This window comes from Xenopus laevis, chromosome 4L (assembly GCF_017654675.1).
Source record: "Xenopus laevis strain J_2021 chromosome 4L, Xenopus_laevis_v10.1, whole genome shotgun sequence".
Taxonomy (NCBI): Eukaryota; Metazoa; Chordata; class Amphibia; order Anura; family Pipidae; genus Xenopus; species Xenopus laevis.
In genome coordinates, this window is record NC_054377.1 from 112,158,825 (window position 1) to 112,181,897 (window position 23,073).

Consider the following 23,073-nt stretch of genomic DNA (forward strand, 5'->3'; position numbering starts at 1 on the left):
TCGTGTCGCTGATAAACATGTCAACAACAGCATCAGCAGAACTGCTGCGATACTGCTAGGGCGGAAGTTTCCCCGAAACTACAACTCCCAGCAGCCCCGTGCTGTGACGTCTCATACAAGATGGCGCCGGCCAAGCAGTGTTCCACGTTTGAAGCCCCTCCAGGTTACACAGGTAATATTTTGGAGTTCTGTTGGGGGGTAACCCCCGGTTCTGTGCACTGCTTCTGTTAAGCCGCAGTCTGGGACACAGTGAGGCAGAGGAAGCTTCGCTTTTCCTATTGTGACTTCATTTCCACCCGAGTGTCTCTAATACGACAACGGTGCTGATGGTCTGGACTATCTATTGCGTCCTGTTTGCGTGTTTCTCCGCTCAGCGCTAACGATGTCTTGTTCCCCATGGGCTAAAACTGAGCCACTGGTTATACTTACAGCCGGGCAATTACTGATCCAGAAACAGGCCGCTTTCACTCTTATTGGGTTACATCAGTGTAGGACTTTCTAATCACTCCCTGGTCTGGCTGTGCTGTATAACCCTGTGGCATAGGCTAATGCTGCTCCACTAAAAGAAAATGTCACCCTCTCCCACTATATAAACTCACACACATACAATATTGCAGCCAAACTCTGCCCCTTGTATTGTTGACAATTCACAGGGATATTACCGGCATAGCTGCTAAAAATGTAACTTGATTCCAATGTTATTAATAGGGTAAAACCTGAATTTATTTCTAGAAATGTGGCAACCCCATGTGTAGAGTCAGGCAGATACCATTCATGCCACTCACTATGGCCATGGAGTTGGAATCAGCCAGGCAGGATTGGTGGAGAAAACACCTAGAGGCAATTTTCGAGATCATGAAAGGGAAGAAAAAAAAAACAAGCACGATAAAGACCTTTTTTTTTTTTTTTTTTTTACCTCAAACACTAGCTTCTTTTAAGCAAAAAAATCTTAACTCAACACTTGATCTTGTGGTTTTCTTTGCAAAAAATAACTTGCACATCAGCGAGAATGACTGTTCCATTCATTTTTGGCAGAAAATCTTGAACGTTTTAATGAACAGGGAAAATAGGTAACATTGCTTGATGCCATTTTTACAAACCTCAGCAGCTTTTACTTGTTTACGTTTTTTTCTTTTCCCATTACTAAATCCTGACTGTTCAAGGTTTCAGAAGATACTCTCCCAAGTATTTGCCTTTTTTTTCTCGAGGTTGGAAACCCCTCACCCCCCTACAAACGTGATTTTTGTAATTAAACCTCTAATGGGATATTAACTATAGAGAATCTGTCCCCATTCTTTTTTTTTTTTTTATCATTGAGCCACATTGAAATGTAAAAGAAGTTGGAGAACAGTTCCTTGGAGCTCCATATTCTGCCTGTAAGATCTAGTCTAGTTGTGGCTACCTAATAGTGTCTAAATAACACATTCCTGTATTTCCAGCTGTCCCAGTGAAATTCTCAGAAGAGCGGAGAACCCATCACTATTTGTACATTAAGGAGCACAAAGTAAGAGAAGACTTAGATCAAACACGGCCACAGAATCGTACACTGTTTGTCCTTAATGTTCCTCCATACTGCACAAAGGTAAGAGCGAGATTCAGGTCCCACAAAAACTGGCATATATTTTATGGCCTTAGCTATTGATACCCTGCTAAATGTAGCGTATCTGCAGGGACAGACCACTAGACACCCCGCCAGAGTAGATGCACTGTAAAACCATATAAATGTCTGGGAGCATATACTAGGTGTGATTCCATCTGTAGCCTGTGCTTTTGCAGTCATAGTGTTAAAGGGATCCTGTCATCGGAAAACATGTTTTTTTCAAAACGCATCAGTTAATAGTGCTACTCCAGCAGAATTCTGCACTGAAATCCATTTCTCAAAAGAGCAAACAGATTTTTTTTATATTCAATTTTGAAATCTGACATGGGGCTAGACATTTTGTCAATTTCTCAGCTGCCCCATGTCATGTGACTTGTGCCTGCACTTTAGGAGAGAAATGCTTTCTAGCAGGCTGCTGTTTTTCCTTCTCAATGTAACTGAATGTGTCTCAGTGGGACATGGGTTTTTACTATTGAGTGTTGTTCTTAGATCTACCAGGAAGCTGTTATCTTGTGTAAGGGAGCTGTTATCTGGTTACCTTCCCATTGTTCTTTTGTTTGGCTGCTGGGTGGGAAAAGGGAGGGGGGTGATATCACTCCAGCTTGCAGTGTGTGATTGAAGTTTATCAGAGCACAAGTCACATGACTTGGGGCAGCTGGGAAATTGACAAAATGTCTAGTCCCATGTAGGATTTCAAAATTGAATATAAAAAAAATCTGTTTGCTCTTTTGAGAAATGGATTTCAGTGCAGAATTCTGCTGGAGCAGCACTATTAACTCATTCATTTTGATTTTTTTTTTTCCCATGACTGTATCCCTTTAAACAAACATATTACAAAATAGGACGTTATTTCTGATGCACATTTAAGGCCTGATTTGCTCGCCTTTCTAATGATACAGTATCTTTTTCTGTGACTTAATATTAACCAGATTTTCATTTCCCTAGGAAAGTCTGTCCCAGATATTCACATCCTGCTCTCCAGTGGAGTCGATAGAGCTACAGGATAAACCAGGGCCTTCTGAGGCACAGTCCAGTGCATTCTCCAAACACTTTGGACTGAAGCATCTCAATGTAAGGTGAAACTGTTTCTTTTGCCTTGAAAATGCTACTCATGAAGATGTGTGTGTTATTTGTGAGTGGCACCAGCCCTGTTTGAAGGGGAGACAGGACTGGGCTTGAATCATGGGCTGGTCTAATTCAGTAGACTCGCACCTAACCCGGACCCATCATAGATTTGACCTGCACCTGCTCAGCTGCTTCTTCACAGATTAACCTGAACAATTGCTACATTTTTTGACCTGCCCCCAAGCCGAGAGCTATTAGATTCTGGAAATGACATTGCAAAACTCCAGAAGTGATGTCAAATCTGGGAAACTCTAGAAATGTCTAGTTTTTTTATTTTATTTTTTTTAAATCTTCCCCAAAAGTGTCCGCATCCTGCACGGCGTGGACAGGAAACCAGGGTTCCCCAACCGTTGCAGATATTCCGTTGTTGCCCGACTCAATGCAGGACTCTAGATGAGGCACATATATCATTACAGGTGTGATTCCTCCAAAACCAAAATAATTTACCAGTACAGGTGTAAATGTAGAGACCCTTATGTGCAGTAGAGAAGTTTACTATCCATTAGAGTATTTCCATGGGTGCAAGGTACAGATAAGTGTTGGTAACTGGACCTATTTTATTATGTGCGAGGCTGTGCCAAGCCACAAGAGAGACCATGCTAATGGTGGGATTCATTTTCAGCCTCATAGCACTAATAACACGATAAACAAAATGTGAGCTGTGTATTTCTTAAATTACTGATGTCTCCCTTTAGTGGCATTACAGGGACTGTAAAGATCAAATAATCAAATGGATCAAAGTGGCACATTCCACTCTGAACAGGAGTCACTGTACCTATATCTCCATCAATTCACCTCTTACTAACCTGTGTTGATCCATATAATAAGGCTGCTTTCTTTCAAGCTGTGTGAGAGATTGGTATAGGTTAGTAAGCAGTGGACTGGGGAGGCAGAGGGGGTACTTAGATTAGAAAAAGGTTAGTTGTTGTAGTTTAATGTAAAATTGCTCTCCTGAGAACTTTCACATATTACATCATTTCCTATACAAGACATTTGCCATTTTACATGGATGATGTCTTGTTTCCAGCAGAGCAACGCCAAACTTTTTTTTTTTATCCCATTAATATATGCAGAGATATTATTGTTAGATGACAGAAATCTTTTACCTGTCAGATTAACTAAATTACTGATTTCCATGGTACGAAAAAAGGAGGGACATGGTCTAAAAAATCGTACGAAACTAGATTCGTACGACTGTAACTTTGCATATATGGTCAGCTTTACATAGGGTTAAAGGACGCACAGCATTTCAGGATGTAACTCTTCTGTGCAGTTTTCTCTCCTTATCCGCCTGTTTAATTAGAAAGGGCAGTTAGCAATTCTTGAATTACTTTTTTGGCCTATAAATAAGTTGCAAAGCTTTGTCTTTTATGTATGCTTTAAAGTTTAAATCAGATGAAAGAAAATGAAATCTAAAGAGCTGTCTTTCTTTTACAGGGCTTTAAAGTGGCATATGTTGTGTTTAAACACCCGTCTGGAGTTCAGGCCTTTAAATCTTTTAAAGTTAAGAAACCAGTTGTGTTGTCAGGAGTTGGCCATTCTATAAAAACCGGAATTAACAGTAAGTAGTAGTAAGCGTTTTCCCCTGTGTACGAATGTCATGATGAAGTGCTGAAAGGAAAAATATGCCATTTTAGTATGAAATTAATATTTTCCATACAGTAAGCGGAGTAAAAAAAAATGACACCTCCATATCTGAGAGAGAGAGTTCACTAAGACGAGGAGCAGAGATTCAAACGGAAAATCAAGCATTTTTTCTGTTCTGTTGCTGCATTTAGGCCAAAGTTGTGTCTGTCAGTGCAGCTACAAAGAGCTGCTGATTGGATCTATTTTTGTCCGCTTGATTAAAAACTGGAGGCAGAGAGAAGTGCAGGATACACGTGTGACTGCCTTAAAGGAGAAGGAAAGGTTAAAACTAAGTAAGCCTTATCAGAAAGGTCCATCTAAATATACCAGTAAACCACCAAAGTAGTGCTGCTCGGAGTCCCCTGTCAAAAGAAACACTGCATTTCTTTCCTTCTATTGTGTACACATGGGCTTCTGTATCAGACTTCCTGCCTTCAGCTTAAACCTCATTGCCCTGGGCAAGAGCATGCTCAGTTTGCTCCTCTTCCCCACCCCCTCCCTTCTCTACTGTAATCTGAGCCCAGAGCAGGGAGAGACTCAGGCAGGAAGTGATGTCACACCATGTTAATACTGCAGCTCCTATCCTAAACAAACAGAGACTTTCTAGAGCTTTTTACTCAGGTATGGTAAAACATTCTACAGAATAAATATAGCATTCTAGCTTGCACTATTGCAGCTAATCTATTGGCAATAAAATGCCTCCGTAGCTTTCCTTCTCCTTTAAAGGGTTTGTTCACCTTTAAATACGTTTTAGTATGATTTAGAGAGTGATATTCTGGGATAATTTGCAGTTGGTTTTCATTTTTTATTACTTGTGGTTTTTGCGTTATTTAGCTTTTTATTCAGCAGCTCTCCAAAAATTAGCATAGCAGCCATGCATTGATTTGAATAAGAGACTGGAATATGAATAGGTGATGCCTGAATAGAAGGATGAATAATAAAAAAAGTAATGTGTAGCTTTACAGAGCATTTGTTTTTTTTTTTAGATGGGGTCGTTGACCCCCATTTGAAAGCTGGAAAGAGTCAGAAGAAGAAGGCTAATAATTCAGAAACTATTAAAAAGAAAAAATGAACACCAATAGAAAAGTTGCTTAAAATTAGCCATTGTATAACATCCTAAAAGTTAATGTAAAGGTGAACTACCCCTTTAAGCAAAAGACTTTTGTCTCCTGAGTGGAACCGTTTGGAATTTTACAACCCAACATGTTCTTAAAAGCTGCAGGGAACAGAGCTAATCATGCTGAGCAGGGGGAGCCCTAGTTTATATCTTTGAAACATCAAATAATTAGTGCTAAAACACATTTTTTTTTTTTAATAAACTGTTTTATTTTACATTTAAGAAACAGGCAGAATACATTTCCAACATACGTACAATACATCTATAGCTTCTGTTTAAGTAAGCTGTATACAGGAAAGCATTAACCGTCTCCTTTTGTTTGTGGTGGTTGAATTATTGTGCAGCCAAATCTTACACTTTTACATTTTTTCCTCTAAGAGTGGATAGATAATTATCAGGCATCTCTCACGGATGTTGCAGAACTGCAAGCTGAAGTAGATGAATTTATGAAGGGATACGACGAGAGGGTGGCAGAGGTAAGATGCTATTGCCTTTAGCTAGAGGTGCACCAGCTGATCTTTTATTGCATCTCTGTTGACTGAGGTTGCAAGAATTAACATTGTCCTTTCATATCCGTTATAGAATGGAAATTCATTCCTGCCTTTCTTATGGTGCTTTTATTGGCAAGAAATAAGTTGCACTAATTCTGTCATTATCTCAGGGATTCAGCCGTAGTCCAAGATCTTTTGTTCTAGAATCATAATTGCAATTAGGCCAATTTTTATTAAGCAACTAAAACTCATGTCTGAAGCCATTTACCCACAAGTTGTGACCCACATACTCAAAACATGCGAAAGGGAACATAAAATAAATCACATTGCTGCATTATGATAAAAGTTGTGTGCAGTGAGTACCTCCACATATGCAATTGTGAGGCTGCCCTATGCATCCAACCCACTGCTTCACTATGACTGCTCTCTCATCCCAGACTGGCCCTAATATAAGCTCCTTGTCCCCCATTAGGTTTGGGGGTAAATAATAGGTCAGAAGGTGCTGGCATGTTCCATACATGGAAACGCAAGCAGCACAATGTAAGGCTAATATCACAGAGTTACTGAGGCATCTGTTAATTGTCCATTTTTAGGTTACAAACCTTCTATGGGCAAGTATTTGTTTTGGACCAAAATGTGTCCAAAATTTGCCCCAAAAACCCTGATGTGCAAAAACCAGATCAAAAGTATTGCATTGGTTATAAAAGGGGTGATAGGGGCTGCCATCATGGCTCCTTCTCCAGAGTTGGCAGTCCTTTAAAGGTCCTGTCCAATTTATAAGTGGCCAAAAAATACCATTGGGACAGGACTGCACCAGCGTTTTGATGCAGCCCTCTATGTCTTCATAGTAGTGATGTGTGGGTTAGAATGGTTCATCCAATCAAGTGCTTTAACACAGGGGTCCCCAACTTTTTGTGGACCGAGGTGGTGAGAGGGTCAGGAGGGGTTGGCGTCCAATTCTGGGCGCACCACGTTAATTGTCCCCTAGGCTCGGCGGCTCAGATGAAGACTGTCTGCGGGCCAGCGTTTGGGACTCCTGCTTTAACAGGTCTGACTAGCTTCTTGCCCAGCCCCACCCTGTCCCATTTCTTGATACTGAAACTCCTCACCACTTTTATGTGCATCCGTCCTCTCCAGTGACTGAAAGATGGGTGGATGAGGCACAGGTATATATACACCATTGCAGTGCACATGGCCAGACCGGGCATGGGTTGGGGCAGTTTTAGGGTCGAACATTTTTTCAACCGCTACATTGCTGCTCTGTAGACCCCTATCATTATCTAGTGATTGGTCCAAGAGCCAAATCATTGGATCTTCCTTATTTGGCCAATTGTGTTTGCTAATTACAGGGTAACGGTCTGCTTGTTTGACATTTGCAAAACAAGCAGATCTAACCATGCATGCCCAGCTTTAGTATAATAGATTTTATACCTGTATTTGGAATAGGGTTTAGTTTAGTAATGACGTAAATGTGTATTACCTGAATTATTTTATAATTAGTAGAATACTGAATAGGGTACATCTTGTTCTACAAATCAGGTTATTTGTACAGAAGTTGATATTAACTGCTACTGTATGTGCCCATCCTAGGAAGAGGAAAAGGCTAAAGAGGAAGAGGGGGTCCCTGATGAGGAAGGTTGGGTGAAGGTGACAAGGAAGGGCCGGCGTCCTGGCTTGGCAAGAACAGAGGCAGTAAATATTCGAGTGACTGAAAAAGAAAAGAGAAAGAGAGCCCAAAAGGAACTCCTCAATTTCTATGCTTGGCAGCACAGAGAGAGCAAGCGAGAGCGTAAGTGGTCATTTGGTTTTTACTCTTCAGCAATGCCTTTTTGGAAACCATATGAATATTTGCAGATGGTCATGTTTATGGTCTTAGTCTGGGTACTATGAGCAAGGAACCATGGAGCTGATTGAGACACCCATGAAGTACATTCCAAATTTGTGAATTTACAAAGTATTGCATTTTATGACATCCAGCAGAAAGGCACACTACTGTCTGAACTTGCCTTACAGTTAAGGGTCGTTTATGACCACAAGCGCAGTTTTAGTCCTCAAATTTCTAAGTAGCCGTTGCAGGTAAATCCCATTCATTAAAGGAACTTGTGTGAAAATGCACTCCTTGTACTGCTGTATAGTTGCACTCTGTGCCGCTCAGTCTTTCCTACCTACGTTTCTGCATCCACTGCAGTTGCACCTATTGATACGTTGGAACCCTAACACTGCCAGCACCTCTGGACCAGGTGGTAGCTCCAATGTTCCTTGTTCTCCCCATGTCAATCAGAGCAGCAAACTCGCACCTTAAAGAATAGTGTGTACATGGCACTCGCACTTCACACCAGAAATGGAGTTTGGCACTCGCACGTCACCCCAGAAATGGCGTAAACTCCACTCCGGTGCAACTGTGTCCAATTTGGATTGCAGTGCAGATGCAATTGCTTTATTTTTGCCGTATTGCCCACAATTGAGCCAGACAAAATGCCCCCTTGCAACAGCAATAATGGTGGAATTCTGTGGGGAAATGCTGCATTATGAGGGGGCAAACTGGCAATTGCACTTAAAAGTGCACTTTGCTTAATGCACTTGTTTGTAAACAAGCCCTTTGTGTAATTGCGAACTGGAGTCCTGTAAAAAAAAACTTTTTTTTTTTTTTTTTTTTTAAAGAGCCCCCTTAACACATAAAAACTTTAGGTATATGAAAACCCTTGTTCTAGTTACAACAACAAATGTTCTCCATAAATCCTCCCTAATTGGGCTTCCAGCAAATAAACCTTCAGGCCTATATATCACTGAAACTGGCAGTCCCCAGGACCAAACCAATTGGTTACATATCAGTTCTTAGTCTAAGGACGACACGTGGCCACTGAAACCTCAGCAGCACAATGAGACTGTGTAGAATATGCAGATTGAGCCAATGGGACAGCAAAGCTGATTAACAAAGTGGAAATATGTTGGCAAAATGAGGGTTAAGGTGTAGTGTGTGAGCAGAAGCTAAAGGGATAAGATGGGCATAGACTGACAGTCAGCAAATATGCTTTCTGGTCTACATGTTGGTTGGATCACAGTTTCACTTGAAAATGGCTTTTCTCCTTGACATTACTGGTCTATCATGCAGCAAGTTTTATTTTAATATGGTCCTCGTTGGTATTTTTTCTCCCTCTTCTCCATGTACTACATTTAGAATATAGAATTACACAGCAGATGATTACATTCCAATGAATTCATTTTTGAAACCGTAGATGCAATTGATTGGGTCCACAGCCATTTTGTTTCAGTCTTGCCTTGTGGTATCACTTTGTACAAAGTATTGCACTGAAACTCTGTGTGATGGACTTTTCTCTGAAAATATTACTGGTTAACCTATTGTCTTCTCTTGCTTTTAGATCTAGCTGAACTACGTAAAAAGTTTGAAGAGGACAAGCAGAAGATTGCACTGATGCGGGCACAGAGGAAGTTCCGCCCTTACTGATACAGGCCAGTGTCTTGAATCCAGCCATAGTATATCTTGTGTCAATGCCTCCTTTTAAAGGGGACTGTTTCTAATCATTCTGCAAGGCAGTCACCCCAGCTGATTTGGATGCAGTTCCCCTGTTTTTTTTAAAGGACATTTTTTGTATTCCAAACGTGACAGAAAACTCAAGTGGAAATAAAACCCTTATTTCTAAGTACAGGGCTTGGTCATAATGTGACTTTACTATCCAATGCTTCTTGGTGTCTAGTCACTGCATGGAAAATTGCTTATAAGAAGGTAAAGAATGGTTTCCTGGTGCATTATGGTTTACAGTAGGTTCATGGTGCAAGTAGCCTACATGGCCAAACCCTATCATTTGGGGGGCGTCTCTGCCAATATACCACTCGTGCTGTGAGTTGCAAAAACCTACTTACCAGTTTTGACAGTCAAATATTGTGACTGTAAAACAATATCTGTTTTAATAAGTTAAAGTTTCTATGCCACAGATACAGCAAAGTTGAACTTTATTTTTTATTTTATTTTTTTCGTCTACTGCATAAGTGTGCAAAACAATTTCCATTATAATTATGCTAACACCCACCAAAACATCTGGCAGGTCATAACTTTTAACATTTAAGTGTATATTTTTAAAATAACAAATATTCAGTGTTAAATTCTCTTTCTGTGCTGGCAGAAGTGTAGTCCATTTACTGCTGTGTACACCAAAGCATCTGCCTGCTTTTATTAGACAAATCCTTATCCTCATATTTGTTGCATGTTGTTGGACCTCTTAAGGTCCTGCAGACGACTTTCCCAATATGCTGCAGTTCCCTTATGAAGAATGTGTTCAGATAGAAGTACCAGTGTCCTGTATCTTTTCTTCTTGTCCCTCATTCTCAATTTACTAGCTCTGCAAGTGTGGGTGGCACAGTATGGGTATAGGCCTTCAGATCAGGATGTGTGGGACAGGTAGATGCAATTTGGATTTGCAGATAAATGAGAGAGGCTGTTGTCTGAGGCTTTAGAGATTGCATTGGCGATATGACCTTGAATGTAGAAAGTCACTGACGATACTAGCCACTTTTTCTGGCTCATTCAGATGAACAAAGTGGTTGCCATCCACAACTGTAACCTGGCAATGCTAGAAACAGAATGACAAAGTAACAAAAAAAAAAAAAAAGAAGAAATTATTTGTGTTCTCTACAGTCCCACAATTCTAATTTCAAGCCCTTATTTAACAAGGACAAAAATTATAGATCTCTTGGATACCTTTTTTTAATAGGAAACAAGCACATTTTTGCAAAGTCCCACCAATGTAAGGACAATGAAACACTTTTCCCAAGATGTATATATTTTTTAAATTGCTCCTTTGTGTGCATTAAATAGGCATATAGATCCCTGGGGTTTGGGTTCTCTCCTTCCATTACACAGCCTTTCGCACCCAGTATAGCTGGCTATAAACCTACCAATAATATTGTACAAAACATGTATGATGGCCTGTTGAAGCTCAGGTTTTGACAACATCAGGATTTCACTATTTTTGCCCCATCCCCAGTCGTATATTGTGGTAAATCTGATGGTGGTGCTGGGGAGCAGAGGGTGGGTACCTGGCATATGGGCTATTGGAGTATGACCAGTAATGTAGTGCTGTGCATGTACTGATTGCCATAGTGGGGTGCATAGGGCAGCACAAGCTGAAAATACAGCCTGGCCTATGAATACACATGTGATCTCCTTTAGCTTGTGGTAGCGTGACCAAAACAATGTGGGAAAAGATGTGTTTTCCCTTTAAGTTCACCATAGTAGGAAAGGTATGCACCTGGAAGGGTGTTAATAAACAGAGAATAGGTTCTCTGTTTAAAGGCTTTGGTTGCCAGGTCCTGGAAGTTGGAGTATTCTGGAAAGAACAGGCAAGCCAGGTACTCCGATCCAGTAGTCCAGCTCATGGATTGGAGCTCAACTTCCACAGGAAGGCTGTCCTGTGGAAAGGTATTTAGTTCTAGTGGGCCTGTTAGAAAGCTCTCTCAGAGCAGGAAGGACACCTGCCTGTGTGAGGAACTCTCAGAGGTGCCATTTGACACTGCAAGGTATAGAGGAGAGGAGACCAAGTACGTCTGTGTGTCTGACTGAGAAAAGCCAGGAGGCTGATCAATCCCCCAGGAGATTTGTGAGTACAGGGGTGACCCCAATACAAATGTTTTCTTACAGGTAGTCCATGAGGGGCCCAGTTTAGTAAGGGAACTCCTATGTGTGAAGTTAGAGCCCAGTGGGCAGGATTTGTTTTGTATCCTGAAATGTTCACCCCTGTGTATAAATAAACTGCCTTAAAAAGGAGAAAAGTGTCTGTTGTGGATCCCGCAGTTTACAAGCTTAAATATGTGACTGCAAAAGGAATTGGCTGCACAGGTAATAGTTTAGGTGTGTCACATGAAAGGCACTTTTTTTTTTTTTTTTTAATTCAATTAATCACATTGCAGAGATTATTTTTTTTTAATATTGTGGCTATTTATATTTTTTTCTGTTGGTTTATGTAAAAAAAAAACAACCCAATCCATTCAAATGATTTCATTCCAACTTCTGGAACCCACTTTTCATATCCAGAATATCCATCTCCTTCAAGTGCCATTCATTAGGCTTTGTCTCCTCCTTCGGTCACTGTGATCAAGAACAGGGTTTTCCCACCCAATAAAAAAAAACACAGTGCTTACTGAGAAACCATGCAGTTATATATACTTCTATAAACATTCATAAAAAAGGGTACCTCCTTTAGATTTCCTTTGTATCCTTTCAATAAGGCTTGTCCCACATCTGTATAAAACTCTCGCAGCATATCTGATGTGTGCCCATTGTTGGCCCTGGAACAGAACTCTGCGTCAGACATTTTGGTATTGTAGGCCCAGAGGTACTTAAGGCTCAACTGATAAACATACGACGACGGGTATTGTCATTTTACTTTCCACCATCACCTTATAATTCCCCATTGTTACTTACAATTATAAAGTAGCATCGGCTCACACTATTATGCCTTCCATAGTGCCCAGCTTGCCTTCCAGGCTTAGACCACTTGGGTGTCCAGGTTGCCCTTGTATCTGGGTTCATGTAGTGGAGTATGCAGGGAAGGCATGTACACACAACGTCATTGTGGATATCAAAAAAAAAAAGGGACCAAGTGACTTGCTACACCCCCAAGTTTCCGTCAATCTATATTGTTTGTTACCGGTCATTTGCAGTGTAGCTTTTTATAAATTTATGTACAAAGAACGAATGCCAGTAAGTGTAAAAATATATATGACCAATAGATGGTGCTGTGCCTGAAACAGTAAAATATATCACCAATAGATGGCCGTGAAGCAAAAGCAACGACTGTATACTGTTCCATCTGCAACCAAAAGATGGCTCTGAGAAAAACAAATGGTTTTAAGATGCAGAAATGTGAAAATTTTTCCTTTTTGTCTCACTTTCACAAATGTGTGTTTGCCTTTTATTTAATTCTCCAGAGTACAATGACTTTATAATCTTATCATCGTTTAATAATATAGATGCCAAACCACAGGTTCCAGTGGGAGGCAGGTAATGAATCTGGGTACTCCTATGCTTTTTCTATAACTAACTTATAAACCGGTATAGAGCATTTGAGACACTTCTTGTAATAAATGGAACTGCTGTAATCATGACAAGGGATAGGACATGCAGAACAATTCAAGGTTATTGCAGAGACTGCTTTCATAGAATTCCGATGCAACTACATACCAGACACTGCATCCAATGGATTTTATGCACAGTAGGCTACCAATTCTGTCTGGCAGTACAATTTGGGGTGTACAGGCTACACAGCTGTTTTGCCTATAGCCATGGGAAACCCAGATGTTTTCACAAGATGCAGAATTTTGCTGTGGTTCATTAAAAACCTAGACAGTGGCTTATAACATATATAATATCTAAATTCAACCTAAAGAACATTGTAAGAGAGAAATATTTAAAAGGAAAAGCAAAGGTGAAATTATGGGGGATGCTAAATGTTAGGTGCCCCCTGAGATTATAATCACTTACTGTATATCCTGGGCTGGTGATTCTGTTAGAAAACTGAACTTTCTGGGGTACTTCCGAGTGAGCACCACAAATCAATCATCTTCTTCCTTCTTTGCACCGGGTGCAAAGTGTGCAGTAGAGAGAAAAGCCAAACTTTCAGAAAAAAAGCCTGCTCTTTTGCTCGGCTGGGGCCAATGAAGATGAGGATTGCACTGTAGTGCTCTAGCAGAAGTACCCCAGGCCAGTGCAGTCTGGCTCAGGCTATCCGCTATGTAATTATAATAACTGAGGGTTGCCTGTCTTTCGGCCAGATCTCGATCGGGGAAGCCCGTCAGGGGGGCCCATACACGGGCCAATAAACTGCCGACTCGGTCTGTCGGCAGCTTTTATCGGCCCTTGTATGGCCACCATAACACACAAGTGTGCTAGTTCGAAATTAACTCCAATATGAGATAAAGATTTAGAAAAAAAACCCAGTAAATTACCAGTAGTTATCCAACAGAGTAGTAATTATGAAAATAAATGGAAAAAAAATACAATACAAAAATAAACAATACAGTGAAGTATACTATACCAATAATATAACAATAAATTAATAATCCAGTGGCTGAAAAAGAAAAGACAGGAAAAAAAAAATCCCAAATTGGCATAAGTATTACATACATAGAAACTTGAATATTTGACCTCATAATAAACAGACCATATAAGCTTGAAAGAATCTCTCAATCTGTGTTCCTCTGATTTAACTTTTAGAGCTTCTTGCCAACTAAGTTGGTTAATGTATGATATGACATATGTTATTGAAGGAGATTCCTTCTTTAGCCAATAATTAAATAGTGCTTTTTTCGAAGCAGCGATAATCAAAGTAATTAGTAAATTTGCTTCTTGGGAAATGGATTTGAGTTAAAATTTCAAAAATAGTACAGCTCTAATTGCAATAGGACATAACAAGGGGATAATGTAATATTAACTTTTAAAAACTAGTTTTTAAATATTGAGTGACTTCTCTCCAAAAAGACTAATCTTAGGGCAAGACCATAAATAGTGAAACAAGCTTACATCAGTCTCATCACACTTAGGGCAAAGAGACTGAGGAGGTCTGGTTGAATTTTCTTTTATAAAGAGTTTCCCATATCCAAGATGGACTAGTTTGAACTGTTGAATCCTCCAACTTTCAGCTAAAATCAGTGTTTTCTATAATCATGTATAGTTTACCAAATCAGAAGAGGACACACTATGTTGTAAAAATTCGGACCATTTGGAGGAGACTTTCAATAACGGGTGTGAGTCTGAGTTGTAAATATTCCAGAATTTTTTAGAAAGAGAGTCAATTGTTAATTTAGAGGGGGATTCCATAAACTCCAGCAAAGCATTAGCTAACCAATGGTCAGAGAGGTTAAGGTTATTCTTATCATGGATCAGAGAAAGTCCACATTGATACACTAGATAGAAATATATATCAGACTCATATAATTTAAATTTTTCTTTAAATTCCGGGATTAAGGTCTTATAAAGTGGGTCTAATAAATCCTTCACTAATATGACAACTCTTTTCTTTGTGGAAAATAAAGAGGATGGGGACTTTTATAAGGCTGTGGGTATGAGTAAAAGTTTAGCTGGCACAAAAGGTGTTTGTGTTTAACTGAAGGAATGCTTAGAAAATAAACATTTCCAAACAAATATAGTATCTCGAAATAGAGGATTTCTTTTGAAGTTACAAGGCACATTTTTTCCAATTACTATGCAAAGTAGATATAATATCACAGTGGGGTTCTTGAAATATTTCAATGTCAGAGTTAATATAATTATTACCAAAGGAGAGCCATTCAATTAGATATCTGGTAAGGGCTGATACATTGAAAGCTCTGAAATCTGGGAGTTTTAATCCCCCGAATTGACTGGAGCTCTCAGTTTATGAAGAGCAATCTTAGCTTTTTTGCCGTTCCAAATAAAATTAATTAAGGCAGAGTCAAGATTCTTAGTATCTGAATGCTCTAAAAGCAATGTAAGACTTATTAAGGGATAAATCAGTTTAGGGAATATCAAAGATTTGAAAAAGATAACTCTTCCTTTCAGATTCAGAGGAAAATTTGTCCATTTAGCACACATTGAAAATATCTTTTGACAAGAAGGTGTAATATTTAATGTATATAAGTTATTTAGTTCTAGTGGAATTGTTAAACCTAAGTATTTTATCTGATTTTCTGGATATTTAAGTTGAAACTTTTTCAACAGAGAGTTAGATAATGATACATATAAATTCATTAATTCTGATTTGTCAGCATTAACTTAATAACCAGAAAAAGACTGGAAGACTCGAAGTAAGTCAAAAACAGTCTTAAGAGAATTATTTGGATTCTTAATGATTAAGTCATTAGCATAGGCTAAAACCTTGAGTTGCCTATCATTAATGTTAATTCTCTTAACTGGCTTAGTAGAATCTAGATATCAAATTAACGGATCTAGAGCGATATTGAATAAAGAGGTGATAAGGGGCAGCCCTGTCTGGTTCCTTTAAATATATTAAATTGTGATGACATTGCCCCCCCAAAAAACTATTTGAGATTTCTAGAGGTATTTGATATATTGGTAAAATAGACCAGTGATACCAAATTTTTCAAGGCAGACAAGTGTTCCCAAGTAATATTGTCAAATGCCTTCTCCGAATCAATATTAACAAAAGAGCTAGGAATCTGGTTTTGCTTTGCATAAAATATTACGTTAATTAGTGCTCTAATATTCTTAACCCCTGATCTGTTTTTAATGAAACCACTTTAGGCTTTTGAAATCACAGTTGGGAGAATCAGAGAGCCTATCAGCAAGAACTTTAGACAAAATCTTAATATCTTGATTCAACAAAGAAATTGGCCTATATGAGGACGGAAGAGAAATGTCTTTATCTGTTTTCGGGATAACAATAAGATTAGAGAGTTCACTAGAGGGTAGGCTTTTTGCAAAAACTAAAATATCATTAAATAAATTTGTTAGAAAGGGGGAAATATTATCCTTCAAAATATTGTAAAAAGCAGGAGTAAGGCCGTCAGGGCCTCCAGCTTTTGAAGTTTTTAAATTACTGATAATATAAGAGATTTCCTCAGTAGTAACTAGTCTATTAAGGATCTCCAATTGTGTTGTTGATATTTGAGGGATCTTGCAACCTCCAAGAAAAGTTTTCATATTGTTAAAATCAACTATGGGCTTAGAATATAATTTTTTATAATAATTCATAAAAATGTCAATAATCTTATTAGGATCGTTAGTCAGCATATCGCGATAATCTTTAATCCCTTTTCGTATATGCAAGCAGTAACCATTGATGTGTTGGGCTGTAACAATGCCAAAATCATTGACACACCCATAACTAGAAGTGGCACATCAAGCCAAGCAAGGAGATGTTGTCTAAATATCAAAACAGAATATAGAAGGGATATAAAATATTTTCAATCTCCATCATTACGGGACTGTGCAGTAGGTACTGCTTCCGTTTCAATCAGATGAGAGATTCCTTTCAGTAAATCCACATCACATTCAACACATTCAACAAAGTAATTGCAGAATGGGAATAGATACCTCGTCCCAGCACTCACATGATTATGTGTACATCCGCCTGAATTTTGCTCAGCATCAAAATGCACTGCTCGGTGGAGAGAGGCACTGGATTGAACTGGAAAGAGAAGGAGTAGTTGCAGAGTTTATATTATGCCTAACACTAAACCGGAAGAATCCAATTAATACCAATAAAGAAAGTAATATTAACCTATTTTAAAGACAAATCCTTACCTCTATGCCAAACTGTACCCAAACCATTAGTCCAGGGGCACAGTGTTTTTTCTCTGCTGGCGTAGATACAAGATCACTGTTAATCGTAGAGGGGTTGGTCACCTTTGAGTTAACTTTTAGTGTGATTTAGAGAGTGATATTCGGCGACTATTTTTTATTATTTGCGGTTTTTAGGTTTAGCTTTTTTTCAGCAGCTCCGCAGTTTGCAATTTCAGCAATCTGGTTGCTAGAGTCCAAATTAACATAGCAACCATGCATTCATATGTATAAGAGGCACTGACACCACAGGTCCGCCCACTGATGTCACAGACCCGCCCGGTCTCAGCCAGACATAAAGGTGGCAACCCTAGTATTAAGGGGTGTAATAATCCGCAGTACTGGCCGATTTTAGGGGACAGTCACATAAACCTTTCATAAATCACTCCCATTGCACAACCAGCTCTGCAAAGTAACCCACCAAACCTTAGTCTTTGATAATAACTCGACTAACCAGCACTACATTGGTTATCTTACAGATAGCAATAGAGAGAGCTGTCCAGTTTGCTGAACACACATCAGAAGATGTCGGGTTATAAAGCCATTAAGGTAGGTGCTTTCCTCTGCTTTTCTCGTGAGGCAACTTCGGGCGACTTCAGAAATCGAATTGCACTGGTGTTTTCTCATTATAGCAGGGGAAGGCAGTTCAGGGAGATTGTTGCCCTGAAGAAGAGGTGATTAGTAGCCAGGCGACTAAATCTCCCCAAATCTGCCTGTGTGCACCTGCCCTAATGCTGCACCTGTGTCGAACAGGTGGGATTCTGACTGGACATTTAGCTTACCATCAGAATGGGACAGTTGCGGAAAAGACTTTTTGAAATATGCAATTTTAATTATCTCCTCTGATGTTGCCTAACCACAGTTCCCAGCATGCCTTAACAACTGAGAATATGCTGGAGGATTCTGGGAGCTGTAGTTGAACATTGGGCCAAAATGCAGTGTAAAGTTTCAGTCCTCTTTAAGGTTAAACTGATCCACAAGCTACCGTACCAACATTAATAACAACATGCATACATACCCGGTTTAAAACCAGTGGTTTTTGTTTTTTAGAGGTCTATCTATCTATGATGAACTTCAGTTACTAAATCACTATGTGTGGCTGCCTAAGGGCAGGGGCACATGGGCAGATTCGGGGAGATTTAGTCGCCTGGCGACTAATCACCTCTTCTGCAGGGCGGCAATCTCCCTCAAACACCTGCACCATTGCACTCATCGCACTTCGATTTCTGAATTCGCCCGAAGTTTCCTCATGAGGCAACTTCGGAAATCGAAGCGCTGCAAGTGCATTGGTGCAGGCATTTTCTCATTATAGCAGGCAGAACGCAGTTTGGGGAGATTGTCGCCCGCAGAAGAGGCGATTAATCGCCAGGCGACTAAATCTCACCGAATCTGCCCGTGTGCCCCTGCCCTAAGGGTTATGGTGAGACATACATACCACAGTTACCCTGATATCACGACTGAAGACCACACCTACAAAACAAAAAATGAGAATTTCACTTACCTACTTGACGTAAATTCTCTTTCTTCTAGTCCCGACATGTCAGTACACACAGGGTATTGCCCCTCCCAGACTAGGTACTAGGACTTATAACATAGCCAATCAAAATTAATCGTTACCTATATACCACATGACTTCTTCCTCACCACTTTTATACATTTGCCATAGAAATACAACAACCAAAATAAATAACTTGGGATAGGAAACCCTGTACTGACATGTCGGGACTAGAAGAAAGAGAATTTGCATCAAGTAGGTAAGTGAAATTCCCATTTTCTTCTGCGTCCCTCCATGTCAGAACACACGGGATCTACCAAGCCATGCCCCAAAAACAACAAGCGGTGGGAATAACCAGCATAAAGGCAATAACCAAACAGATGCAAAGGAGGCCATAAGGAAGAAGGCCAGTATCACATCCAACAGGGGATCTGATAAAATGTATAGCCCCTGAAAAGGTAGACGTAAGGCACAAGTGCATGAACGACATGTCCTTGGACATAGTAAGCGACAAGAGCTGCAAAAAACCAGCCACTAAATTGCAGAGACCGGCACTTGATGAGTATCAAGCATTGCAGATCAATGATAGCCATATTCTGCTTTAAAGGAGAAGGAAACCCTGTAGAAAAAAAACCAATACTCCCCACAGGCCAGCAGAACAAGAGCCAAGGGCCCTGGTAAAAGGCCAACAGACCCATAAGCAAAGGCCATGGTCAGGGCCAGCAGACCCATGAGCCAAGGGCCATAATAAAAAGCAAGTAGACCAATGAGCCAAGGGCTATGGAAAACCAACAGCACTTGAAGGTCAGCATCCATGAAAGCTTAAGACCATAACAAGGGCCTTAAGTGTAAGAAATGAAGGGGGCACCATACTGCTTTAGTAGTGCAAACCTCCAGCCAACCCTGTAAGCACCTGGTGTAATAAATGCAAATATAAATGCATGCAGGACAACCATAGCAAGAGGCCCAGGGGAGTATCTGCACCATACCAGATTACAGGATGGAAACTCCAGCCAGAGCCCTGCGTTTAGCTGAGGGACATAATTAGCCAATTAGTATGCTGACTTCCCAGTGCACTGAGCATTTTAAACACACAGTGGATACTGGAGAATCATACTCACCAGGTGATACTGGAGAATCATACTCACCAGCTTCAGGCTGTTATAACTAGCCCATATCCATACTCATGGCCCCCTTGCAGAAGTTCTGTTAGGGCTCTTACTGACAAGCGGTTAAAGCTGCGCTCCCCTGCGTTCCGTTTTACTGCATTCAGCCGCAGGGGAGCGCAGGAATAGACGCATTAAGCTTTTTTCAATGGGGCTGTACTCACACAGGCGTGTGTAGGCTCCGAACGCAGATTGAGACGCAACCTGTTGCATTTTTCCAGCATCCGGCGCCTACACGTGCCTGTGTGAGTACAGTCCCATTGAAAACAGCTTAATGCGTCTATTACTGCGCTCCACTGTGGCTGAATGCAGAAAAATGGAACGCAGGGGAGCGCAGCTTCAACCGCTCGTCAGTAAGAGCCCTAAAGCCTCACTTAAGAAAAGGGGAGGCCAAAAAAGCTCACAGGTAACAATGTGGGAAGCCCAAACCTGTATTTCTTCCCAAAAAGTACTAGATTGAATTGTGTGTCTCGTTGGACATATAGCAGGGGGATATTTTAACACAGGGCTATGGCCATGGGTATGCCCACACCTGCATCAATTCCTAATAAGTAATAATTCACAGATTATGCATCTTGGTGCATCAGGTAAATTCTTCTGCATTACCTGGGAATCATCCCTCTGTGTCTACACAGAGGTAAAAAATAAACAAAACATAAATACAAAATACAGATACAAAAGATTCCTATCCAAATTCACCAAAAGTGTGAGGAGGGAGATCCTACCTTCCTGTCCAGTAGGACAAAAATTAACATGATTAATTTTGATTGGCTATGTTATAGATTCTCCCTCCTAGTCTGGGAGGGACGATACCTGTGTGTACTGACATGGAGGGACGCAGAAGAAAAGTTGTTTAGATTGGAAAATGGCTGCAGCCCTATTTTTTTTCCCAATCACTTGCTCAGTATTTTATCTGTCAATCATAAGGAAAAAATGCTGTTATGGATGTGGTAATGATCCATCAAACAGGCACCAACTTTAGACACAATAAGAATCAGTCACCCATGCTGATAACTTGTCCTTTAAAACTAAATTAAAACTGTTTGTAAGAAAAGGTGGGTCAGTTCATTCTAAATAATTAGGGCAGATATATGCATGGATTGCTAGCATACAGACTTTAAGCCCTACGGGGTAGGGTCCTCTAGCCTTTTGTTTCCTTGACACTGAGCACTTAATCTGTATTGTAATTATATTTTATATTTATGTGAATCGTATTCTAATAATGCACTTATTGTTACTTGTTTGTTACTACTAATTTATTGTTTTGTTGCACAGTGCTTTGCCCTCAGGAGCGCTTTACAAATAAAAATATACATACATACATACAGCTAATGACAGACATGCTATAAGGAAAGACTTGCCAAGTTGGGGATGTTCACGCTGGAGAAGAGGCGCTTAAGGGGTGATATGATAACTATGTATAAATATATAAGGGGATCATATAATAATCTCTCTAATGCTTTATTTACCAGTAGGTCTTTCCAGCTGACACATGGTCACCCATTCCAAGAGGTTCTGCCTAAATATTCGGAAGAGGTTTTTTACAGTGAGAGCTGTAAAGATGTGGAATATGGAAAGGCTACTTACCTCCTTCCACAGTCTTAGTGCCACGCTGCAAGAGCAACTTTCCAGATTCCAGAGTCAGACTGTCATTTGCTTCCAACAACCTGGATACACATAACAAAAAAAATGAAAGCAAAGCAAAGCTGGGTGGAGTCAATTCCACTGGATGCAGTTTTAAAAAAAAAAAAGGATTACACATATTTCTGGTAACAATATAGAGATTATGTAAGGTACATGTGCAGAACTCTAGCTGGAGCTAAAGGGAGAATGTATCATCTGTGATATAGAACATTGGTTTTAAATCATAGCCACTCTATGCTAACGTCCTGCGCCTTGAGGTTGATGACATTATTGTTGAAAGATTGCTTGAAACAAGTGTACAGGAGTCTCCCATAAAACAATGGCAATGATTTTGTTATAAAGCAAATTCATTTTCCAGTCTTATTGCATTGTGCACAACTGCACACCCATTTTTGTTACAGCCTGGGAAGGATTTAATAGGGTAAATCAGCACTGAACAATTGTATACACTGTATATTTAAATATTAAATAATACATCAATCAGATTGGACGTGCAAGGTATATCAAGCGCATAGCCAGCAACCCACCAAATGCACCAGATGTTTTTCTAACACATTTAAAGAACTCTGTGCACCAGACCGGATATATGTTGTAACTGATTTACAACAGAAAACTTTGTGCCTTGCTCTAAATCTACTTGTGAAGTGAAGGAACATTCCCTGCATAAAGGAGCAATGTACAGTGCAACTACAGCTACACTACACATGTGAGTTCAAAAATGTTATTGTCATATGTACAGAGCACAAAGAATGCAGTACAATAGAATTATTACTTGAATGCTCTATTCACAGGCCAGCAAAGCAATGTGGAACATTTTGTAGATGTCCCCTATGTTGTGATGCTATTTTATCATACATTTTGCATTATTGTCATTCAGCACACACACCTCTGCAGGGCTCCTTCTGGGGAATATATTTTGCCAGCGCTCACACCCTCAAAGTGAGAATAACAGTTTATTGCCTTTTTCAGGTGAGTTTGGATCACGTCCTGTGAAAAAGAAGCAGTAAATAAATATTTGTTTTACTCTTTACATAACAAAAGAGTAACAGAACACTATGCACTCTCCAGCATTTTGCCAACTTTCAGGGGCTGAGCGAATGACCAGGCCCGAAAACCCTAAAAACTGCCCAGTGTGCAGTTCCCTCACCTCAATAATATAGAAGAAAACACATCCCACATTCTTCTATATATTTTTTATCTTTAATACATAGTAGAGTAAGAAGTACCCATTCCATACTGTACTTAAAGGGCACCAATCATAACTAAAATCATTTACTAAGTAAATACAATATGTGAAAGTTCAAGAAATTTGATTTTTAAAACAGTTCGAATTGTTTGTATAATGTAAATCATCAGCTCACTATACCTTCTGCAAGATCTCCCCTATCTCCCCTGCAGTTCTAGCTGAGGCAGCCATCTTGGATTCCACTGGCTCCTCCTACCTATATCTTCACAGCCAACTGCAGCTCTGAAATCTCGCACATGCTCAGTCGAAATTCCACTGATTCTGGGTGAA

General features: G+C 39.9%; 1 protein-coding gene across 2 annotated transcripts; it reads left to right on the forward strand.

Annotated features, from left to right (window-relative positions):
• rrp7a.L (ribosomal RNA processing 7 homolog A L homeolog) lies at positions 1-9,624 on the forward strand. 2 transcript variants are annotated; one of them, XM_018258747.2, is made up of 8 exons: positions 1-172; positions 1,440-1,582; positions 2,546-2,671; positions 3,028-3,141; positions 4,163-4,286; positions 5,847-5,944; positions 7,550-7,748; positions 9,340-9,624. In XM_018258747.2, exons 1-8 carry the CDS (start codon positions 121-123, stop codon positions 9,423-9,425), a joined length of 942 nt encoding a protein of 313 aa, XP_018114236.1. In that variant the 5' UTR covers positions 1-120; the 3' UTR covers positions 9,426-9,624. The 2 variants fall into 2 exon arrangements, with proteins under 2 accessions (XP_018114236.1, XP_018114237.1); XM_018258748.2 differs by lacking the exon at positions 3,028-3,141 and having other exon boundaries at positions 5-172.
• Positions 9,625-23,073: the final 13,449 nt, after the last annotated feature.